Genomic DNA, 24,734 nt, shown 5'->3' with positions numbered 1-24,734 from the left:
AAAATTATTTATTCCAATATCCAGTGCATATATATATATATATATATATATATATATATATATATATATATATATATATATATATATATATATATATATATATAAATTAAAGTTAATTTCCCATTCTCTATCGCACTTTGACTTGAGAATAAATATCTTGACTTTCCTGGACTCTGGGTGTTCTGGAGGGAGGAGATCTGGGTGTTCTGGAGGGAGGCGGCTTGTTTCTGAATTGTATCGCTGCGTAGTTCAAGGCATCTGTGTCTTCATCCTGATACAGAACACAAGATAAACAATTATAAACCATTACAAACCATTACAGACCATTCCATAAATTCATATCGTTACTTTCCAAAATAAAAAACAAAAAGTAACAGAAGAGGAAAACCTTTCAAAGAGAAGAACTGTAAAACATTTGATTACAGAAATTGTTGGATTCATTCTATTTGTCCATTCATCATGGAATTTTGACACAGTATGACCCAAGACTATTAGTAGTTTTAAAATGATGCAGCAAACTAAAACTTGTATTATCTTTTGGACAGCGATGATATTCAGTTCATAAACTGTGAATCAGTTTTAACAAGGCAATAAACATTCTATACCACATTATAGCGTCTTAAAAAAACTGATTTTTATTTTACCTGATTTGTGTGATTTGTAGGATCTTTGCAACGACCTAAAAAATAACAGAGATTTATACAAATTCTCTTTTACAAAAAGAAACTTATATAACACAAAAAATGTAATATAATGAAAAGGTTATATATGGTGTATACTATTAACTAACCTTTCTGTTGCTTCCTAAGAAGCAGAAAAGCCAGAACCACATTCACAATAACAGAGATCACACTGAATAATGACAAGGCAGCAACAATCCAATTACTTCTTTCTGAAATGATAAAAGGCATACAGCAGATCAGTGGATCAAATTACCTAAAAGTGAATCAACTAAAAGAAGCAAATAAATCAACAGTAAATCAACATTCCTACCTTCCTCAGAACTCCCCGTACACTGACTGCTGGAGTCTCCATGAGTGAAGATGATTCCTGGACGAGGTTCTCCTGAGTCGGGTCTGAACCAGTACACACTGTGATCTCCTGAACAGCTTAAAGTAGCCATTAGTACTGAACACTGGAGTGAACCTGCAGATTTTCCACTTTTCACCTTTAGTTCAGTCAGATTTCCCTTCTGAGTCTTTTCTTCTTTATAATGAATAATAAAAAAAATATATAAAACAATACGTAATATAAAAACAAATTAACACTTATCATGTTTTACAAATAGATAATAAATCATGTAAATTATTAGAACTGAACTTTTACCGTTAAAGATCAGAAGCGTTCCAGATCCAAACTCTGTAACATCAGTCTTCACTCTCACACAGAAATATGTTCCAGAATCTTCTTCTACAGTTTCCTGAATGTTGAGAACAAACTGATCTCCTTTCAGAGTCGCATTAAAGCGCTGTATAAATTGTCGAGGGTATCTGACGTTTGAATTATTGTTAACTAATCTCACAACAAGCTGAGGCAGCTTTCCATAACTCTGCTTATACCAAGCAAAACTATACTGATGGTTGTATTTGATAAAGCTCTCCTCACATTTTATCTCTATGTTTTCTCCAATCTTCTCTGTTTGCACTTGAAGATCATCGTTAGACATTTTTACTGAAACAAGGAAAACAAATTAACCACTAAAAACACTGAATAAATATATTGTATGTGATAAAACAAAAACAAAAGAATCATATTTTAAATCAAATGATTGACTCACCGGTTACAAAAAGACAAAGAGAGATAACGACAGTGATCATCATTGTTCCTCTTCTCCAACTGAGACACTAATGTCTAATAAACTGGTCATCTCTCTGTAGAAAAAAAAACCAAAAAATCAGAAGCGTCACGTCTGATATGATTGGGTGTTCTAACATCGTAAACTAATATGATTGGTTGAATTAGTTTTAAGGAAGCATAGCGTAGCAGGTCAGTTCTGTTCACAGGGACTCACTTATTTATGGACTTAACTATTTTAATACTCTATTAGGGTCCTGGAACTTTCCATGATCTGGCTAACGGTATCTTTGTATATTAATCTATATGTGATAGCTGTGGTGAGTGCTCTGTGTAATACTTTATAAATACATTCTCTTCTTCACTGTCTTGCAGTTGGAAAATGTGTAATGTGTTTGGGGGTTTAGTGGTATGAGTGGTTTTCAATTTAATTCCATCTTCTAAATGTATAACATTAGGTCATTGTTGTTGTAAGAATAACCGTTAAACTAAATGAAAAAAAAAAAAAATAGTAAACTTTTTTTTGTTCAGTTTGTCACAGATTTGAAAGTACAGCATTCTAGGACATAAAATGGCAGCAAATGGCTCATGACCCAAAATAAAAACTTGACCATACCTACATCCTGTTTATGTTTAGCTAATCACACCCCTCTGAACATGGGCCTCACTATAGACAAAAGTATTGCGACTCCTGTTCATTCACTATTTCTTTCCTATTAAACATTATTAAACAATAGTCTATCCTGCTTTTATTAGAGTAACTGTCTCTACTGTCCAGGCAGGACTTTATACCAGATTTTAAATGTTGGATGATCATTAGCCCTCTTCATCTCCAACACCCCAATTTATTCCAACAGTAAAACAACACAGATAATGGATAGTGTGTAGTGAAAAAGCATTTGCCCCCTTACAGATTTCTGTTGTTTTTGCATTTTTGTCATACTTACATTTTTTTAGATTATCAAACTAACTTTAATGTCAAACAAATATAATCTGAGTCCATATAAAAGCACTTTGTAAATGATGATTTTATTTATTAAGGGGAAAAAAACTATCTAGCCTTTTTGAAAAAGTGTTTCCTCCACCATAAATAAACTGTAATTAACCACACTTTTCAGTTTCACTACTAAACACAATCAGATCTGATTAGAATCAAGAAATCACTTAAATAGAACCTGTCTGACAACATGAAGCACCTAAAACATCTCAAAAAGCAACACAATATGCCCCAATCTGAAAAATAAAAAAATAAAAACAAAATCACTAATCATCTATCAGTTTAGAAAAGTTTACAAAATCATTTCTAAGTCTTTGGGACTTTAGCAGACCACAGCGAGAGCTATTATTCACAAATGGAGAAAACACGAAACACTGGCGAACCTTCCCAGGAGTGACCGGCCTAATTTATTCCAAAAGGGCATGAAAAACTCATGCAAGAGGTCACAAAGAACCTAGAACAACATTTTAAGAACTGCAGGTTTTAATTGCCTAAGTTAAGGTCAGTGTTAATGATTCAATAATAAGAAAGAGACTGGTTGAAAATGGTGTTCATGGAAGAGTTCCAAGGTAAAAAACACTGCTGACCAAAAAGAAAAAAACATCTTGATGATCCCCAGAATTCTGGGTAAATATTTTTGGACTGACGTGACAAAAGTGGAACTTTTTGGAAGGTGTGCATCATGTTACATCTTGGGTAAAACTAACACATCATTTCGGATAGAGAACATCTTAATAAATGTAAAACATGGTGGTGGTAGTGTGATGGTCTGGGGCTACTTTGCTGCTTCAGGGTCTGAAAAACTTGCTGTAACAGATAAACTGGAATTCTGCTGTTTACTAGACAGTCCTAAAGGAGAATATCCGGCCATCTGTTTCTGACCTCAGAAGCTCAGGTGTACCTGGGTTTTTAAATGACTTTAAAAAAAAATATGTTAAGGTTTTGGAGTGGCCTAGTCAAAGCCTGATTGAGATGCTGTGAATGATCTTAAACAGGAAGTTTATGCTCCAAAACCCTCCAATAGGGCTGAATTAAAACAATTCTGTAAAGAAGAGCAAAACAGAATTCCTCTACAGAGATGTGAAAGACTCATTGCCAGTTTTCGGTAAAGCTTGATTGCAGTTGTTGCCGCCAAGAGTGATACAACTTTTATACAAGTATTAGGTTTAGGGGCAAATACTTTTTCACACTGGGCTAGATTGGTTTGGAGTTTTTTTCCTTAAATATATAAATCTATCATTAAAAAAGTGTTTTTTTTTTATATTTACTCAGGTTATCTTTGTCTGATATTAAAGTTTCATTGAAAATTGGCAAAAACAGTAAAAACAACAGAAATCTGTAGGAGGACAAAACCTTTTTAATGCCATTGTATGTAGCATAAGTTAATTGTATAATATTTGCCATATTTTTCGCACTATAAAAATACCTTCAATTTTCCCAAAAGCGGTCAGTGCACTTTATAATCTGGTGCATCTTATGTATGAATTTTACAAGCCAGGTTGTAAGAAGCTGTCAAGCCACTCCGCTGAAGTGCAGAGTTATACATGAGTTTTAGTTCAGTTCTCCAGCAGTATTAGCATTACCCGCTAACCACGCTAGCACTAGCTTTTTGCCGTTCAGAGGTAAGTATTATCAGCCTGTAGCCTGCTGCTAACCCTGGCTAGCACTGCTGAAGCAGCATTAGCATTACCTGCTAGTGGATAGCTGCTAATGCTAATGCTCTAGCTTCAGTGGAAATCCAAGCTTACTGTAAATAAAAAAAGCACTTTTCTCACCTAAATAAACAGTTTTCAGGAGACAAATCTGTGTAGATTAGCATTCAAGCGCTCGTTTGACTTTTCTGACTCTTCTGAAATATTTGTATTCTTTTAGAATTACAGTTTTGTTTATTTAACCTAGCTCAGCTTTAAAGGTCTCGCCACCTAGTGGAAGAAAGACATTAGAACATCCCTGTTAATTACGTGTTGCACAAAATGTACAAAAATGGACCAGAAAATAGATGTTTATTGATAATGCGCCTTATAATTCGATGCACAAATTAAGTGGAGGAAGATTTTTTTCAGCAAAACTAGAACTGTTACCTTAATTTTAACAGTAAAACATACGTGAAACATGAAACATGAAAGCCATTAAATATTACTAAACACTGTGCACCTTAAGCAAATTGAAATAAATAAGTAAAATGCACAAATTTAATTTGGGAAATTCATTTAAAATATGTTCCATATTTTTAATAAACCTTAAGTTCGCTAAAAAGCGGAGACACTTAAAAAGTAAGGTAAAGTTTATTTATCATTTATTTGTAAATTACTAATAAGATTTTTTTCTTTCAGCTCTTGGCTTCACATATTTGCTTAATGGGGGTGTGCCTTTGCTCACCATCAGTGTACTCTTGCCCACTGTAGCTGTTTCTCAGCTATTTAAAAAATAATAATAATATTCACATATACTATAGTGTAAGCTTTGTTTAAGTTACATGAGTGCACACTGTTGCTTCATTTTTAAAACATTGTGTTGAGCATTAAAATCATAAGAAAAAGAACGTATAGGGTTTGTGTTTACTCCATTACTCCACACTGAAGAGTTAACACCCACAAAAAATATTTAACATTTCTTAGTACATTACAGAAAAAGTAAAAGTACTCTATGCAGGAGCATAAACTAGAATTAAAAAGTCTAAAGTCTAAAGCAACCAGGGTGACCTTCCCTTCAGTAGTAAGAGGAACAAAAAATGCAGGAAGACATTTTTTTTCTGAGAGTTCTATTTTTATTAGTTACTTAGTACATCCTACCATTTCTTATTAAGAGACATTTATAACGTTTGTCTCTTTCTTTACACAGAAAAACAACCTTATTGCTACGAAATTCTATTTAGAAAATGGAAATTTCCAAGAAACTGTTGTAAGCTATGCTGACTCATAAGAAATAAGGAAAAAGAAATGTCACTTGCAGCCTCTCCCAAAAGGGGGTACTTTTCCTGGCGGGGGTGCTGAATTCGGCACCACAGTAATGCCCAGGGCTGGACTGGGACTGGCATTTTTGGTTTAGACCGGCCCCTCATAATTAGCAGAGCACAACCGACTTGTAATTCATGTATGTGGGGTTACAGAGACGCATAGTGTATCGTCAGAATAAGTTTAGTGTTTATTGTTAACTCCACCATTTTTGTGTAGTTCAATTATTTTTATCCTTTTTATTTAAATCATCTCTAATATGTATATTTTTTTATTTATCTGATACAACAGTTCAATTCTAATTTTTCAGGTTAAAGGTGCTTCCTCCTTTAAACAGCTATAACATGTATTTGTATCAGGCTACAAACAGGGCATTCTGTATAGCCTCACCATTATCAACTTCATAATAAAAAATTAACTTTAGTATAATCATGTTTTTTTTGATTGAATGTTTAATGGGGCTCTTTTATTAAATGCTTGAAAGCAGGGTTTTCTTCTACTCTCATCATGATAGGATCTTTCGATCTAGGTGAATCAAACAAACATTGAGCCTGATTGTGGCGCTTTATTAAAAACAAAAACAACAGCTTTAACTACAAATATTTTTTTTCTAATTAATGGATGCATTTTAGTGTTTGAGTTCTTTTTAAGAAATATCAGCTTTAGATTTATACAATTTAATTATATTAGTGGTGTCAATCACTCACATCAGAGAGAGAGAGCGAGAGAAAGTGAGAGAGAGAGAGACAGTCTGAGAGAGAAAAAAAGAGAGATTAAGCGCGCAATTAAGCAAGGGAGACAGAGAGCGAGCGAGACCGGCCCACAATTTAGAGGGCATGGCCCATAGGCCCAACTTCAATATAGACAGTGGACTGAACCAATAAGGATATAGGAAGAAAGCGGCCACACCCTTTCTCTGCGTGCACTCTCCGGTGCACTGTTTCCAGTCGCCCATGTGCTCAGAGCTAAACCATGCAGAGAAAGGGTGTGGCCGCTTTCTTCCTATATCCTGATTGGTTCAGTCCACTGTCTATATTGAAGATGGGCCAATGGTCCGCCCACTCTAAATTGTGGGCCGGTCTCTTAGGAAAAAAAAGGGGGAAAAAAAAATCTGCATCAGCCCCTAAAGACTGTCGGCCCGCCAGATTACCAGTCCAGCCCTGGTAGTGCCTAAATCTGCACTTTCGCCATAAAAGGCACCCCCTCTCGGCAGCTCATACTCACTTTCTCCTTGATAAAAGTAATAGGAAATAATTGCTTTAGCTTACTTTAATTTAAAAAACGAGCTTCAGAGAGGAGGTGTTTTCCATGGCAGGGGTGCAGATTTCGGCACATTTTCAAAATAAATGTTTATTTTAAAACAATTTCTGCTTTTTCTGACACATCCCACTCATCCCCCTGGTTCACAAATAATTGTGCATTTAGTGTGTTTAGTGTATGTAATATCTGCTCAAAATATGGGGTGTACTCCACCAAAATAAAGTGAGTGCTGTGAGGGAAATAAAGTAAAATAAATTTAACTGAATACTGTTTGGTAAGATTAATACATTTTCCTTAGACCAATGCACGTAGAACAACATGATTTTAGATGCTTCTCTAATTTGCAGCGTTCTGCGTGAACATAAGATTTAATAAGCATTTCTCTTTTTCAGACAGATTTTGTTTCACTTCCTCTTTTCTAATGTAGTGCTGTCGGGGCTTAAATAAACAAAATTATTTTCTTGGCTTAGCTGAATAATAGAAACAGTTAGGAAGTGCATGGAAGTGACATACCATTAACGTTAAACACTGTTGCCAACTAAATCAAAAGAAAATCCCACATAATCAAAAACATAAGATTAAAACATATCAGTGGCAAAACTTGAGTCCACAGTAGAAAAAAATAACAACCACATTTTAAGAAATAATTAATTATTTTTATTTTTATTACAGTGTTTTTATACTTTGCTTAAACAATGCTAGATGTTGATGTAAATCAGTCAATAAAAGCAGAGCACATTATTGATGTTTTATTTTACTTCTTTTATTCTGAGTCAAAATAAAAGAGTTACAAATAGGTCTGTAAAATCACATCTGAGCATTTTCACCCTAACCATGGTCATACACTGTACTTGCTATTTATACATAAAAGAACACAACATACTCAATAAATGACAATGTTTGTTACTGTTAAATACAGTACAAAAATAAAACACTTTTTACAGTTGATAGAAAAAAGACAGAGTAACAATAATACTGATGAATACTGTGAACGCAGTAGACAAAGTAGATGATTCAAGCTACGACAGCAATGTATTGCTATATTTCGGTTATAAAATCAAAATAGAACAAAACAGAAATAAACGGGTTCCATCTGAAACTAAACGGATACATTGATCATGCAAGGTCAAAAAAACTTTTTTTCTCAATTAAATTATTATGGTTTTGTTTGATTTGCTAAATAAGCATGACTAAGATCTATTCAAAGCTTCCAAATCTACTGCTAAAAGAATATAATAAAAACATGTTTATATTAGCTATCGCACTTTAACCTGTGAATAAATGTCTTTGTTTGACTGGACTGTTTGAGTTTGTTTGACTCTGGGTGTTCTGGAGGGAGGAGGCTTCTTTTTGAAATTCAGAGCTGCATAGTTCACAGCATCTGTGTCTTCATCCTGATACAAAACAAAAAGACAAAAAAAAAAACATAAAACAGACCATTGCATACCAACATAGACCTTCCACACAGTAAAATGCACAGAGTTAAATACATTTTTAAGAGTTTAATTTAACACTGTCCAACATAGCATATGGTCCCAAGCACTCACTATAATGTAAAAATAACTTTACTGCAAGAGTTACAATTTAGAGTTAATGACTTATTAAATTGATTAATGTGAAACCTGTCATAGACACAACAAAGGAACTTAGATTATACATTATATAAAACTTAAATTAGGCCTAAATACCGAGAATTTTATGTTGTGTTGTGTCTATGTTTTTATACATATAAAAATAACATTTCTAAACTAAAGATTTCTTTTTGGCACAATTATCTGTGGTTTCCTTCAAAAAAGTTTAAACTGCCTCAAAATTCAAAAATCTACTGCAGTTAGTTTCCTTAAACTTTTTAAAGAAAATGTTTTCATTTGTACAGTATTCTTACTTGTATTTATGCTACCAAAATTTACAAACAGTAGCCTTCTGTTTGGAATGCACAATACCATCACAATGTATTATTTATCTATGGAAATTTTGAGTACGCCATTTGGTGAAAGCCCCATTTGGAGGGGGTTTGGCACAACTGACAGCCAGGAAACAACAGTGGTCATCAGCTGTGTGGTCTAACACCTAAACCCAACCAACAATATAATAACCTCAGCAACCTTATCTCAGGGTTATTATTTATTACAGAGTTCTTATACTTTCCTAAAACAATATTAGGTTATTCTATGATATGTGGCTCTTGTGATTTGTCAGGTCTGTATAGCAGCATAGGTATCTGCAGTTAGCAGTGATAGCCAGCCCTGTTTAGCAGCGCTAGCCAGCCACTGTTAGCAGCATAGCTATCTGCAGTTAGCAGTGATAGCCAGCCCTGTTTAGCAGCACTAGCCAGCCACTGTTAGCAGCATAGCCAGCTGTGGTTAGCAGCACTAGCCAGCCCCTGTTATCAGCATAGCCAGCCCTGTTTAGCAGCGCTAGCCAGCCACTGTTAACAGCATAGCCAGCTGTGGTTAGCAGTGATAGCCAGCCCTGTTTAGCAGCACTAGCCAGCCCCTGTTAACAGCATAGCCAGCTGTGGTTAGCAGCACTAGCCAGCCCTGTTTAGCAGTGCTAGCCAGCCACTGTTAACAGCATAGCCCGCTGTGGTTAGCAGTGATAGCCAGCCCCTGTTAGCAGCATAGCCAGCCCTGTTAAAACAATATTAGGTTATTCTATGATATGTGGCTCTTGTGATTTGTCAGGTCTGTATAGCAGCATAGCTATCTGCAGTTAGCAGTGATAGCCAGCCCTGTTTAGCAGCACTAGCCAGCCACTGTTAGCAGCATAGCCAGCCACTGTTGGCAGCATAGTCAGCCCTGTTTAGCAGCACTAGCCAGCCACTGTTAGCAGCATAGCCAGCTGTGGTTAGCAGCACTAGCCAGCCACTGTTAGCAGCATAGCCAGCTGTGGTTAGCAGTGATAGCCAGCCCTGTTTAGCAGCGCTAGCCAGCCACTGTTAACAGCATAGCCAGCTGTGGTTAGCAGTGATAGCCAGCCCTGTTTAGCAGCACTAGCCAGCCACTGTTAAGGCCTCGGCATACTTCCAGCGAAACGAATTTCGTGAGCATTGCACGAAGTCAAGCGGGCTTTCGAGAGCTTTTGAGCATGTCATACTTTCTGCGGCTTCGCTTTGCCTGTCTCGCATGCTCCACAACTGCAGGTGGTGCTGTTACGTTAGTAACGCTTAGTTTCATGACTACCGGAAAACCATCGCGCTCTGTCTAAACAAGCTCCGGTATGGCAACGTGTGAAATACTCGAGGTGTATAAACATACCCTAGAAGATTTCTTCAAAATCGTCCATGTTTGTTTTCTTGGCACGCCTCTTTTTTAACGACCAATCACAGCCTTTGTCGCGTTGTGTCTTCGGCCGTGGAGTTCGCCCAGCTTCCATGTGCAAACAAAGCCCCTGTGTGAAGTCCGCGCCTGTTCGTTTTCTCCGCAATTACATCACATTGTTCGCTAGAGCCACACGAAGTATGCCGAGGCCTTTAGCAGCATAGCCAGCTGTGGTTAGCAGTGATAGCCAGCCCCGAATAGCAGCGCTACCCAGCCGCGGTTAGCGGCACTAAATACCTTATACTCTGTAATTTATCGGTATAGCTTCACTGCTCCTTACAACCTGACCAGTAGAATTCATACATAAGGCGCATCGGATTATAAGGCACACTGATGATTTTTGGAAAAATTGTAGGGTTTAGGTTCGGGTGCATCTTTTAGTTCTTACATTTTTTTTTAAGTTTGTTTGAATTTATTTTCGTATATGTTCTGAACTTCACCCAAAACTATATACCAGAGTATCTATAAAACATTATAAGCGGAGCTACACACGAGACACAGGTGGAATCTAGGGGTGTCACGATTCTCTAAATCCTCGATTTGATTTTATTTCCGATTTTAGGGTCACGTTTCGATTCGCTTCTCGATTTTCTTTTTTCTTTTTTTTTTTTACAGCAGAGAGGCCTATGCCAGTTTTAGATTAGTCTATGGTCATTCATTGGTTTGATTTAGCAAATTTACAATATCTTATTTCAAAAGGTGGGCTTGATATAAGATAAGTGTTGCAAAGTGATACAAGTGAAGGTTGTATATGAAGGGTTTATAAATGGTTTACAATTAGTTTATTAATGGTTACTTTCTAGGTTGTAAATGCCTTAAAATCAGTAATAATCAGTTATAACACATACGTAGAAAGGGCAACATTATAGAAGGCTGTGGGTTCACTATTTGGCAAAGAACCGGTCATTGTTGCCTTTTCTACATATGTGTTATAACTGATTATTAATGATGTTTAAGGCATTTACAACCTAATTAGTAACGTTAATAAACTAATTGTAAACCATTTATAAACCCTTTATAAAGGTAGTCTTATTTTAAAGTGGTACCGAAAAACCCAACCAAATCTCATTCAAGTCTGATTCTGTTTCCCTTCAAGGGCCATTAAAGGTGTAAAACGTATTAATGTCCTGGACATTATAATGCACTGTCAGAGGAGACTGTTCAAAATACATATTTTTTGCTTTTAAGATGTTGTTATTTATAGGTATATGTTTGAGTAAAATGAACATTGTGGTTTTATTCTATAAACGATGGACAACATTCAAACCCTTGTGAAAAAATATAGACTTAATTGTACTTAAAACATATTAAGAAATGTCTAAGTATGCTGTAAATATAATACCAGATTTATGTACTTACATAAAATATAAATTAAAAGTACATTAATATTATGCTTTCATCAAATGTTTAAAAGTAAAAAGTACAGTGTATTTAATAACAAGCTAGCCTACGGTTTAGAACAAAGAAGCACCTAAAACATGCAGTGTAGAAGATCTCCAACAGGACCAGAGATGAGAGAGAAGCACTGCTTCAACATGATTAATCTAACAGAAGTCTTTGTAAGTTGTGACAAGAATGTTAGAATATAATATATAGAATTTAAACAGTTAAATATATCTCTTTTCATATTTTAAGGTGTAATAACCAAATATTGTATTTGTCAATTGAGGGCAACACTCTGCCATAGAGGGTCAAGATGGCATCATTTAATACAGCAACACTATGTTGTAATCAATATTATAAGAAGAAAAAAATCATATTTTACCTGATTGGTAGGAACTGAAGCATCATTGACCAAACCTAAAAAGAAATAAAGGTATGATTTTACTAACTGTTTATGCATATATATTTTTTGAGATACGATCGCATGATGTTAGAAAAAAAACTGACATTGGATTCTTTTTTTTTCTAAAAAAAAAAAAAAAACACTGTTAAATAATGTTTGTTTCTTGCAACAATAAAACAATTTGCTACGACATTTTATTCATTTTTTTTCCTTATTAAGCTTAATAGTTGCTTTGACCTCTGGTTAGACTTTTTTTTTTTTACAGTTTTTACAGTTTGTAATTTTTTTTTTTTTTTTGTAAGTTTTGTTAGTTATTTTTTACTGTTTATTTTATTTTATTTTTTATTAGAAGTCAATGATTCAACATATAATATTAATAATGCTCTTTGTGTTAGAGGACTGCATTTTTAATCCCACTCCTTCCCGATCCCACTTGTTTTAGTCCCGTTACGGCTCGCTCTCGTCTGCCACATTTCTACACATTTCTACATTTCTACTGGTCCTGCCCGCAGTCCTAACTTGAACTGAATGAATTAAATTTAGTGCTTAAAATTTACTTATGTATTTATTAAAACAGCAATATAGCACTGGATAGTGCTGTTCCGGTTCTTATCATAGTCCAAACGAATGCCGTCTTGGAGATGCTGAAATTGTCCTGTGTGTGTGTCTGTTGGTCCATCTTCTGCTTGTTTTTTTATCAGTAATATCTTAAGAGTTTCTTAATTGCTTAAAACTGCTTCTCTTTTCCTTTGCAGCTGTACTTAATGGCCAGCCGTGCGTCTGTTAAACTCATGAAGTGTGTTTTAGAATTACTTTGAGTTAATTTCAGTGCTTAATGCACTGATCAAGATTTAAGCACTGATTGCAGCCAGATCAGAAATCTTGTATTAGGCCTGTACACTGATTAAAGGGATTGATTCAGGAATAAAAAAAAAATAATATATATATATATATATATATATATATACAATTTTAATCAATTAAATGAATGAATATATGCATTATTATTATTATTAGTAGTATTAATCTTACTGATTGATCAGTTGTTTACCTTCTGTTCGTTATGCATGATTATTGTAATTTTCTAGACTACTTAATTATTTGCAGGATGTTTCTACTTGTATATACAGCTCTGGAAAAAATTAAGAGTCCACTTCAGTTTCTGAATCAGTTTCTCTGATTATGCTTTTTCTTGGTATATGTTTGAGTAAAATGAACATTGTTGTTTGAACCACGGACAACATTTCTTCCAAATATTCAGTTCAGAAATCAATATTTGGTAAAATAACCATTTTCATGCATCTTGGCATGTTTTAGGTCTACCAGTCTTACACACTGCTTTTGGATAACCTTATGCCACTCCTGGTGCAAAAAATCAAGCAGTTCAGCTTGGTTTGATGGCTTGTCTTGATTATATTTTAGAGGTTTTCAATTTGGTAAAATCAAAGAAATTCATGATTTGTACGTGGTCTCTTATTTTTGTATATGTGGTCCTGCTCCCACATCGCCTGGATAGATTAAACTCCTGCTCGAACCAATAACAATTAACTTCTGTCCTAAGCCGCAAAATATTCTTGTTGCAAGTAAAACACAAATGGCATGAAAAATGTGAACATTTTTTTGTTTGTTTTGTATCACGCAGCGAAAAAGTTGTGATATTTAATTAAGCTTGTTTTCCTCTTGCTCACATTGCAATAATGATGCTGAGACAATATATTCTGAGACCTTATCCACAGCCAACTATTAGCCAACTATTACTGTGTCAAAAAGTATAACTAACCTTTCTGATGCTTCTTAAGGAGAAGAACAGCCAGGACCACGATCACAATAACAGATATCATACTGAAGGTTAACAAGGCAGCAACAATCCAAAAATTGTTGTCTAAAATAAAAATGAAAAAATATAATAAAGAAATAGAGTTAATTGTTGAACATTAGTTCCAGGTTTCACTTCATGAAACATTTTATAATAATAAAACATTTTTTTTTTTCAATTTAGTTAAGAAAAAAGCTTAAAATCAGAGATCCTACCTTTAACATGGAGTTTTGTTCCAGTCCCGTACAGTATCTCTCCACATGCAGCTACAGCACAGTAGTAAGTTCCAGCATCAGAGAGGCTGAGGTTGTTCTTGGGGAGTTTGTAGATACAGCTCTGTGTAGGAGAAACAGTCTCAGAACTCCTCGTACACGGACTGCTGGAGTCTCCATGAGTGAAGATGATTCCTGGAAGAGGTTCTCCTGAGTCGGGTCTGAACCAGTACACACTGTGATCTCCTGAACAGCTTAAAGTAGCCATTAGTACTGAACACTGGAGTGTAACTGACTCTCCAGTCTTCACCTTTATTTCAGTGAGATTACGCTTCCGAGACGTTTCACCTTTAAAAATGTTAAAATAATAAGTTTACATAATATTAAAATATTAACATTTTCTTTACATCTCAATAAATCACAGTTAGAGTTATTAATTAAATTAGCTTCATATACAGTAGAATTTTTACCAGAAAAGAGCAGAAGCGTCCCAGATCCAAACTCCACAACCTGATCCTTCACTTTCACACAGAAATATGTTCCAGCATCTTCTTCCACAGTGTTGATGATCTTGAGATTCATCTGTTCATTTGAAATCATTTTAAATCGTTCTTTAAACGATCGAGCAAATCTGGGATCCTGTTTATTGTCAGATACTCTTACAATAAACTGAGGCAGCTTTCCAAAACTCTGCTTATACCAAGATAGAGCTTTCTGACTGTCTCTGAAAGAGCTCTGCTCACATTTTAGTGTTACATTTTCTCCAATCTTCACTGTTTGCACTTGAAGATCAACTTCAGATGCTTTAACTGAAACAAAGTGAACAATTTGATACTATTTAATTTACTTCATTTTTGGTAATATTAGCAAATAAACTATATATTAAACATTATCTTAATAAATAAATGAATGACTCACCAAATATAACAAGCCATATTACAGCAACAGCCACAAGCATTGCTCCTGTTGTGAAAGAGAGACAGTGAAGTGTAATGAACTGGTCATCTCTCTAAGACAAAAGAGACCTTGTGTCTAATATGATTGGACAATGCAATTTTTGTGAACTGATGTGATTGGTTGGATTGTTTAAGGAAATGGAAAATGTCAGTGGTATCTGCAGATATTCACATACCTGTAGAACATTGTAACAAGTGGTATTTTTAAGGGTACTTTCCAGTAGATGGCATATGAATGTATATTAAGTAGTCCAAGGGAACTGAATGCTTACAATGAACAGATCACTGCCTGTATTGTGACAGGTAGAGAGCAGACAACATGATGAACATGATGACCGACATAGTTCAAATGCACATACAGTGGCTTACAAAAGTATTCATACCCATCAAACTTGTTCCGCATTTTGTCACCTTATACCTACAAACTAAATGTATTTTATTGAAATTGAAGTGCTTGACAACACAACGTACACTGAAAAAAAATATTTTTTGGCTCAACTTAACTCAAGTCAAGTTATCATTTTGATTTTACTTAGTCAGCACGAGTGAAAGAGAGTTTTAGCAAGAAACAGCGCAAATGTGAGAGAGGTTAAGACAGCGTGAGTTAGCAAAACACAGTTTAAGTGAGAGAGAGGGAGCGACATTTAAATTAGCGAGAGAAAGCGTGAGTGAGAGAGGAGAGAGCGTGAATGAGAGGCAGAGACAGTGAGTTAGCAAGATACAGCGTGAGAAAGAGGGAGAGACAAGAGTGAGTTAGCGAGAGACAGAGCGAGTGAGAAAGAGGAAGAGACAGAGCGAGTTAGCAAGAGATAGCGTGAGTGAGAGAGAGGGAGAGAGAGCAAATTCGTGAGGGACAGTGCAAGTGAGTAAGAGGGAGAGACAGACCGTGTAAGCGAGAGACAGCGGAAGTGAGAAAAAGGCTGAGACAGTGCGAGTTAGCGCGAGACAACGTGTGAGAGAGGACAGACAGCACGAGTGAGAGGGAGAGACAGAACGAGTTAGCAAGACACTGTGTATGTATAAGAACAAGGGGGAGACAGAGCGTTTTAGTGAGAGACAGTGCAAATTAGCAAGAGACCGAGTGAGTGAGGGGGAGAGTCAAAGCGAGTTAGCGAGAGACAGCACAAGTTTCCAAGAGACAGCAAGAGTGAGAGAGAGACTGAGACAGCCGTGTTAGTGAGAGAGGTTGAGAATGTGCGAATTAGCGAGAGAGCGAAAATTAGCAAGAGACAGCGTGAGAGAAGGAGAGACAGAACGAGTTAGCGAGAGACAGTGCGGGTTTGCAAGAGACAACATGAGTGAGAGAGAGGGAAAGACAGCGCGAGTTAGCAAGAGAGAGTGAGTGAGAGAGGTTGAGAATGTGCAAATTAGCGAGAGACAAGTGAGAGAGGCGCAAGAGAGAGAGGAAGAGACAGAGCTAGTTAGCGAGATTCAGTACAAGAGAGAGAAGAAGAGACAGAGCGAGTTAGCGAGAGACAGCGCGAGAGAGAGAGAGAGAGAGAGAGAGAGCAAGTTAGTGAGAGAGAGCGCAAGAGCGAGTGCCTGAGATATTAGCACAGTGGCATTGTGTTGACATTTTGAATGCTCACTGCGTGTCTGTATGCACTCTCCACTTGTGTGCATCAAGGAGCCGCCGTGGTTGTTTTTACCTCGCTGTGCGCGCTCTCCTTGTTTGGCGCGAAAACAGGCACCCAATTTTTTGAATACCGAAATTCGATTCCCAGCCCTAGCTGCAAATTTTATTCAAAGTGAAGTGTTGTTTTAGAGCAGGCCCAGAGGCACATTTTATTGCTTAAATAATGATCTATCATGCCATTTAGAGATCAACTTGTTTGGATGTTAGCATAGCAAGTACGCTAACTCTTCTTCTGTCCTTCTTTTTCCGCCCTCCTCCAGCTCTTGGGGGTAAACAGTTCGTTACAATCCCTGGAGATATCAGCCAATAGCATTCACTGAGGGAGGCGACCCTGACTCCGCCCTCAAACTGTCAAACCACCCCTTTCAAAACTTGAGCGCAAAAAACAGCAGCCAAAGGTAATTTGCATTGCGTTGCATTGCATTGAGAGGAAAAAAAAAAACACTTGCAAGGAAAAAAAATATATATATATTTTGTTTGCTCTAGAGTTTCACATTTGTGCACACGAGAAGTTAATTTACACACATAAAATATTAAAACACGCTGGTTAATTTTTTCTATCTGTTAATTTTTGTGCCCCAAACTTTTGACATTGTTCTAACGCCAGAATGGAGGAGCTACTGAACATGAGTTCATGTGACCAAGAAGTCCGGATGCAAGAGTTTTATCACGAAGTAGAAGTGTGAAATATTTTTCACAGACGTCACCCTGAGAAACTAATCTCATTGGGATAGGACTTTTGTCAAAGATGTTTCCCCTTAAATTATTTAGGAGAAATGGCAAAAATGAGACATAAGATTATTCTGTAACCTCTTGAGGTTCTGTATCCTCATAAAGGGGGAATTACATTTCTGCTTCTCTGCACCATAATACTTGACCTTTTAGCCCCATATGGACCATCTAGTGGTCATATGATAACATTACACTTAACTGATGGTTGGGAATCCCAGTTAACAATCACAGAAACATGGGCAGATGAAAATTCTTATACAGTTTTATGTTTGAAACAAATTTATTTACTAACTGTAGAAACATAACATCCAAAAAGTAACAGATCATTTTACATGATAAAATATACTGTCCCCATATTAGAACATTGCTGTTAGCAAAAAAATGACTTCCTGCACAAAGACAAAGTTTAGTTTTTATACTTGTTAGGCCCTACTAATCCTAGTACAAATTGCACGCCACACAAAAGCCTGGGACTCTGGAGGTTAAAAAACTTAAAACTGAGAATTTGGTATTAGATGAATATGAGAGCTGGTGAGATTGTTGGCAATACTTTAAACATAGTCATCAAAGCCACTATCTTATCATTGATGCCACAGTTATCTAACCACTGAGCCACCACTGCTGAAAACTGGCAAAATAATTCAGAAGTTAAGAAGTAAAGCTTTGTAACTCTAATTAAACACATTTAATTTCCTCAACACAAAAAAACTATCCAGTCAGTTTTACCTTTTATTCTTCAACCTTTTATTTCTTGAACATAAATTATTTTGCACAGTAAAAAAAAAATCATATTGCAAAAATAAGACCTGAATTGTCAGGACAATTTTGCATAGTAAAAATTGACAAAGAAACAATAAAAAAGAAAAAAAAAATCAAATAGTAGCAAATACTTTAGAATGTAGCATCTAATCTAAAAAAAAAAAAGCTCTTAGTCTTTACTAAGAAGTAGTTGAGTTTATATTGAGACTCCTGTCGTTAGTAATGAAATGTGTAATTATTGAGGCAATTCTGAGCTCTTTATCTCAGGAGACACATTTGTGCAGCAGGAGACATATGCTAAAGTCTCCTTCATCTCATTTATCTCCATCTGATCTCTAAAGAAACATTAAGAAGATCTTCCTTTAAATTTTTCGATCCCATAGGGGTTTGTTGGTCAATTTACTAGGCAGGCCAGGTGGAAACAATCAGTAACTGGGGGAGAGGGAACCCTGTAGCGTCACGTGATTAGCAGGGAAATCTGTTGTGGGTGCATGCTGGGAAGTGGAGTTTTGTTGTGTAGTTTCAATACTTTTTAGAAAGTATTGAAGTATGAAATAAAAGGACATGACACTGCAGGGCAGCTAAAATAAGTAAAATAAAAGCTGACCACACCTTAGTTAACACCGATATAAACGCTCCAATTCAGTAATCAAATAGGAAAAAAAACACGTTCCTCAAAACATTTATTATCTGTCATTACATTTATTTACACACATCTTTCATTTTCTTTCACTAAACACCTGTTTAAAAATGATCTAAAATATATATTTTAAGGTTAGACATGCATTAAAAAAAACTATAATTATACTTACAGAGTATCATCACAGTTACATTATCTACCACATCTTTCTGATTAGGAACTGTGCGTTTGTAGCATAATTTGACATATTTAAATAATACAATAAAGCTATCGCACTCTGACCTGGGAATAAATATCTTGAGTTTGTTTGACTCTGGGTGTTCTAGAAGGAGGTGGCTTCTTAGCAAAATTCAGAGCAGCATAGTTCACAGCGTCTGTGTCTTCAGCCTGACAAAGAACACAAACCATTACAGACCATTACAGAGTATTACATGGTATTACAGGACTAGATTGTGACTGAAATAGATCCCTACTCCTTCGTGTTATATTGTGTTTAGGGAGAGACTATTAATTCCACTATTTAGCCATAGAAATCATTGAATCCACTGTCTATTGCTTGAAACCGCAGTGGCCACGGAGGCTGTTGACGAGACCGGCCGAGTCCGATGTGCCTATCTGAGGTAAGCTAGCTAACGTTATCAGGGAGAGAACTAAAGTTAGCGGAGAGCTAGCTAACATTAGCAGAGAGAGAACTGAGGTTAGTGGAGAGCTAGCTAACGTTATCAGGGAGAGAACTAAGGTTAGTGGAGAGCTAGGTAATGTTATCAGAGTGAGAACTAAAGTTAGTGGAGAGCTAGCTAACATTAGCGGCGAGCTAGCTAAAAAATTTTAGTGCGAGAATTTCTTGATGAACAGACCAATAGAAATACTTTAAAATGACCTGAAATAAATTATTTTTACATTGACTTCCATTAAAAGTTCAGAACGTTTTTTCTGTGTCCTGTAAAGTTGCTGTTTTGTAGATACTTATTTTCCATTGGTCTGCGACAATATGCGTAAAAAATACATTAGTGTAAAAAATGAATGTAGATTAAATCAATATATTCACATTTTACCTGATTGGTATGGACGGGATGATCACTGAAAGAACCTAAAAATACACAAGAATAGAAGTGTACTGAGATATTATCATATAAAAGGAGTTTTACAGAAAACAGACTTTCAAAAAATTATAACCAACCTTTCTGTTGTTTCTTAAGAAGCAGAACAGCAAGAACCACAATCACAATAACAGATATCACACTGAACAATGACAGGGCAGCAACAATCCAAACATTACTCTCTGAAATGATAAAAAAAGAAATAAATTACATTCAAGAGCAGCGGTTTAAAGTCCAACTGATATGAAAGCCCAGAATCACAGGTCCTACCTTTAACATGGAGTTTAGTTCCATTTCCAAACAGTATCTCTCCACATGCAGCAACAGCACAGTAGTAAGTTCCAGCATCAGAGAGGCTGAGGTTGTTCTTGGGGAGTTTGTAGATACAGCTCTGTGTAGGAGAAACAGTCTCAGAGCTTTTCTTACACTGATCACTCCTGTTTCCATGAGTGAAGATGATTCCTGGATCAGATTCTCCTGATTCGTGTCTGAACCAGTACACACTATGATCTTCTGAACAGTGCAAAGTCTGAACTGAACACTGGAGTGTAACCGATTTTCCGCTTTTCACGTCCATTTCAGTCAGAGTACGCATCTGAGATGTTTCCCCTTTGATACAATGATAGCACAAAAAAAGCAAAAAGGAGCATGCAAACTGAGATTGATTCAACAAAATATTCATAATATATACAGATAATTAAAAAAAATAAACAGATATAATTTATATTTGAATTGTTTTAATACTTCAATAAAATGCATCTACGAATCATTGCTATCACTACATAGGGGCTTCATAATACATTTAGAAACATTGAATAACATTTATGAAGCAGCATTTTGTCACACAGTATACCAAAGCGTAGTCAGGCAAAACAGGGTCATACTTGATTTATCCACCAAGAAAGGGCTGTGAATCTTTGGGATAAGAGCACTGTCACACGGAGCTTTTTAACTGTCCCACGGAGCTCACCTATTGTCGCGCGGAGCTTTTATACTGTACCGCGGAGCTCACCTACTGTTGCGTGGAGCTTTTTATACTGTACCGCGGAGCTCACCTACTGTTGCGTGGAGCTTTTTATACTGTACCGCGGAGCTCACCTACTGTCGCGTGGAGCTTTTTAACTGTACCACGGAGCTCACCTACTGTCGCGCTGAGCTTTTTATACTGTACCGCGGAGCTCACCTACTGTCGCGCAGAGCTTTTTATACTGTACCGGAGCTCACCTACTGTCGCGCAGAGCTTTTTAACTGTACCGCGAAGCTCACCTACTGTCGTGCGGAGCTTTTTAACTGTACCGCGAAGCTCACCTACTGTCGCGCAGAGCTTTTTAACTGTACCATGGAGCTCACCTACTGTCGCGCAGAGCTTTTCACCTGTCACATGGAGCTCTTTAACTGTACCGCGTAGCTCACCTACTTTTTTTTCCCCCCCGCGAGACAGGTTTAAGCTTGACGAGAAATATTGTGCCACGAGATCTCGTCACACCCCTACTAGGATGTGATTGGTTTGCTAGGCCTTGTTTTAAAAAATTGACCTTTGGTGTGATCAAACTGACTTTTGATGTTATAAAGTAACTTTAAATAAACCTTAAATTAGTAATTTTGTATTGAATTTGTCTCGCTTTTATATAGCAATACAGTTTCTGAGATCAAAATATACTGTTTTACTTATACAGTAATCAATGGCTCAATTTACCCCAATGTATTGCCGCACTGGGGGCAAGTTGTGCCACGAGACCAATTTTTTCATAAAGCTGTATTTCTTTAATGCTATACACCACATCCTGAAATATATATACATATATTAGTTGGAAGCAATACTGTCATGGTCTCGCTTTAAAGTCATTTTAAGTAAAAACTGGCACAAATCACCCCACTCTCCCCTAAAATTCATAAATTCCCACAGAAATAATTTGGCAATCTGTCCCCCTATCCTATTCAACCAATGAGGTGTGAAGCTACTTTGAGCTTGTTAAAGGTGTAAAAATAAAAAAGATTTATTTGCATGAGCAACACTATGCCCCTATCACTAGCATTTTAAGACTTTTGGGAGCCCAAGCTAAAAGCTCTGCATCAACAAATGTTTGTATTCATTATAATGTTTCAATTAAAGAATTTATCCTTTAATATCCTTCAAATATCCTACTTAAATTTACATTAATTAAAATAATTATCTTATGCAAATATGTAATAAAACGTCTTGGCCTCCCTCAACAGTGATTGCATTTTTCCTTCATGAGGACTCTTTATATATATATAAAGTTTCAGTTCCATATGATTTAGAGATTATAAGACAGAAACAATGCATATCAGTTCTATGAATGATTTTAAAGTCCTCAAACAAAAGTTTCAACAGATTGTTGCATTTTTTTCATTAACAACATCTTCACTAAGAAGTAAGCAGACAAATGCTTTTTCATGCTTTATATTATTGTTTCTGCTTCTGTAAAAACCCTATCTATTAAGTTGTAACATTTTTGTATCAATACTCATCTCATGTATTTCTTTTTTATTATCCCATGTTGCAGGTAATGGCATAAGCTGGTAATAAACATTCAAATGCTGCTTTTTAAAAACACACTTCAGTGTTTATGAATGTGTTATGAAGCTCCTATTTAGGCAGCATCCAAATAAATTGATACACAATCATGTTAGTTAAGTGCAATTATTACCTGAAAAGAGCAGAAGCGTCCCGGTTCCAAAATCTACAACATTATCCTTCACTCTAACGCAGAAATATGTTCCAGCATCTTCGTCCATAGTATTAATTATCTTGAGATCTAGCCGTCCTTCATTTGAAGACACTCTGAAGCGCTGTTTAAATGTTGGATCAAATCTTTTACTACCATCAGATACTCTCACAACAAGCTGAGGCAGCTTTCCAAAACTCTGCTTAAACCAAGCCAAACTATACTGCCTGTCCTGGATTTGGTCACATTTTATAGTAACACTTTCTCCAATTTTTGCTGTTTGCACTTGAAGATCAAAGGTAGACGTTTTCACTGAAACAAAATGCAAAAAACACTAAAATATATAATTAAATAAAATAAATATAAAAAATAAATACTAGATTGTGTATGATTGAGTATTTTTGTAATTCAATGAATCACTTACCGGTAACAAAAAGCCAAAAGGTGTAAAGCCAGGTGATCATGGTTCCTGTTGTGAAAGCCACGCAGTAATGTCTAGTCTGTTGGTCATGCATCTGCAGATAAAGAGAACTCTGACACCTGCAGACAGGACATCTGACGTGATTGGACATTTTGAGGTTGCAAACATATGTGATTGGCTGAATTGAGCAAATGGAAAGAAAAAAGTTCAGTTCTATTTGCAGGATGCCAGCAACCAGTAGAAGCTTTGTAGTACTCGTGGGAGTCTTTTGAAATGAATTTGAGGTGAAATTTCCAGTAGATGGCATTATAAAAACAGTCTTGCTAAAGGTGATGTAAAGGTGGTGTATTATTTCTGATTAAGTGACAGCGGACAATGAAGAGATTCATACATGTAAGAGCTGATTTCCCAGACAAGGATCAAGCCTAGCCCTGGAATACACACGCTGCAAAAATCAATTGGTCAAATCTAGACAAAATCTATGTAAACCAGGGGTGTCCAAACTTTTTTTGTTGGAGGCCAGAGGGAGAAATATATTTGAAGTCACAGGCCACACTCTGTAATAAAACAAATAATGAAATATACCACTTTAAATAATACAATACAAATATACCAATTTAAATAATATAATTTTCCTGATTATTTCATTTACACACCATTTTACTTGACTAACTATCTTTATCTTTGACATTGTTGTGTAAACTAAGATTTTTCAAATTAATGTTTAATGTTATGATGTCTCTTAATATAAAACTCCTTAATTTTGGCAACTTTTAGACTCTTTGACTTGTTTTTCTGCGCTAGAAATGCGCACTCTCTCCGCTTTTAGACTCTTTGGCCTGTTTTTTTTTTTTGAGCTAGAAATGCACACCCTCTCCGCTTTTAGACTCTTTGGCCCGTTTTTCTGCATTAGAAATGTGCACCCTCTCCGCTTTTAGATTTTTTTACCCAGTTTTTCTGCGCTAGAAATGCGCACTCTCTCCGCTTTTAGACTCTTTGGCCCGTTTTTCTGCGCTAGAAATGCGCACTCTCTCCGCTTTTAGACTCTTTGGCCTGTTTTTTTTTTGCGCTAGAAATGCACACCCTCTCCGCTTTTAGACTCTTTGGCCCGTTTTTCTGCGCTAGAAATGCGCACTCTCTCCGCTTTTAGACTCTTTGGCCTGTTTTTTTTTGCGCTAGAAATGCACACCCTCTCCGCTTTTAGACTCTTTGGCCCGTGTTTCTGCGCTAGAAATGCGCACTCTCTCCGCTTTTAGACTCTTTGGCCTGTTTTTTTTTGCGCTAGAACTGCACACCCTCTTCGCTTTTAGACTCTTTGGCCCATTTTTCTGCACTAGAAATGTGCACCCTCTCCGCTTTTAGATTTTTTTACCCAGTTTTTCTGCACTAGAAATGCGCACTCTATCCGCTTTAAGACTCTTTGGCCCATTTTTCAGCGCTAGAAATGCGCACCCTCTCCGCTTTTAGACTCTTTGCCCCGTTTTTCTGTGCTAGAAATGCGCACCCTCTCCACTTTTAGACTCTTTTGCCGAGTTTTTCTGCGCTAGAAATGCGCACCCTCTCCGTTTCTGACACCTAGCGTTCAAACTTTGAATCTCACATTATAAAAATCTGCTTAACAGCGGGCCAACTTTCATTCTATTTCTAAAATACCTCCGCTC

The 24,734-nt window shown here is 36.3% G+C and overlaps 2 protein-coding genes and 1 long non-coding RNA gene across 3 annotated transcripts in view; all 3 read right to left on the bottom strand.

Annotated features, from left to right (window-relative positions):
* LOC111196881 (uncharacterized) overlaps positions 1–14,721 on the bottom strand; it is a 60,221-nt gene extending 45,500 nt beyond the window's left edge. Inside the window, exons 1-2 of the mRNA XM_049483120.1 lie at positions 14,610–14,721; positions 14,143–14,487 (exon numbers count right to left, since the gene is read on the bottom strand). Coding sequence (XP_049339077.1) covers positions 14,143–14,487; positions 14,610–14,721 — 457 coding nt within the window. The remainder of the gene's footprint in view (positions 1–14,142; positions 14,488–14,609) is intronic.
* Positions 5–875, bottom strand: LOC111196880 (uncharacterized). Its single transcript, XR_007440187.1, has 3 exons — positions 791–875; positions 645–679; positions 5–271 (listed from the first exon to the last, which is right to left on the bottom strand). It is a non-coding gene; the product is annotated as an uncharacterized LOC111196880 (long non-coding RNA).
* Positions 14,722–18,897: 4,176 nt separating the features above from the next.
* Positions 18,898–22,722, bottom strand: LOC125804017 (uncharacterized). Its single transcript, XM_049483119.1, has 5 exons — positions 22,635–22,722; positions 20,233–20,571; positions 20,043–20,144; positions 19,918–19,952; positions 18,898–19,249 (listed from the first exon to the last, which is right to left on the bottom strand). Exons 1-5 carry the CDS (start codon positions 22,720–22,722, stop codon positions 19,130–19,132), a joined length of 684 nt encoding a protein of 227 aa, XP_049339076.1. The 3' UTR covers positions 18,898–19,129.
* Positions 22,723–24,734: the final 2,012 nt, after the last annotated feature.

This window comes from Astyanax mexicanus, chromosome 8 (genome assembly GCF_023375975.1).
Source record: "Astyanax mexicanus isolate ESR-SI-001 chromosome 8, AstMex3_surface, whole genome shotgun sequence".
Lineage (NCBI taxonomy): Eukaryota > Metazoa > Chordata > Actinopteri > Characiformes > Acestrorhamphidae > Astyanax > Astyanax mexicanus.
The sequence above is the reverse complement of the archived record's forward strand: the minus strand, read 5'-3'. Positions and strand labels throughout refer to the sequence as shown.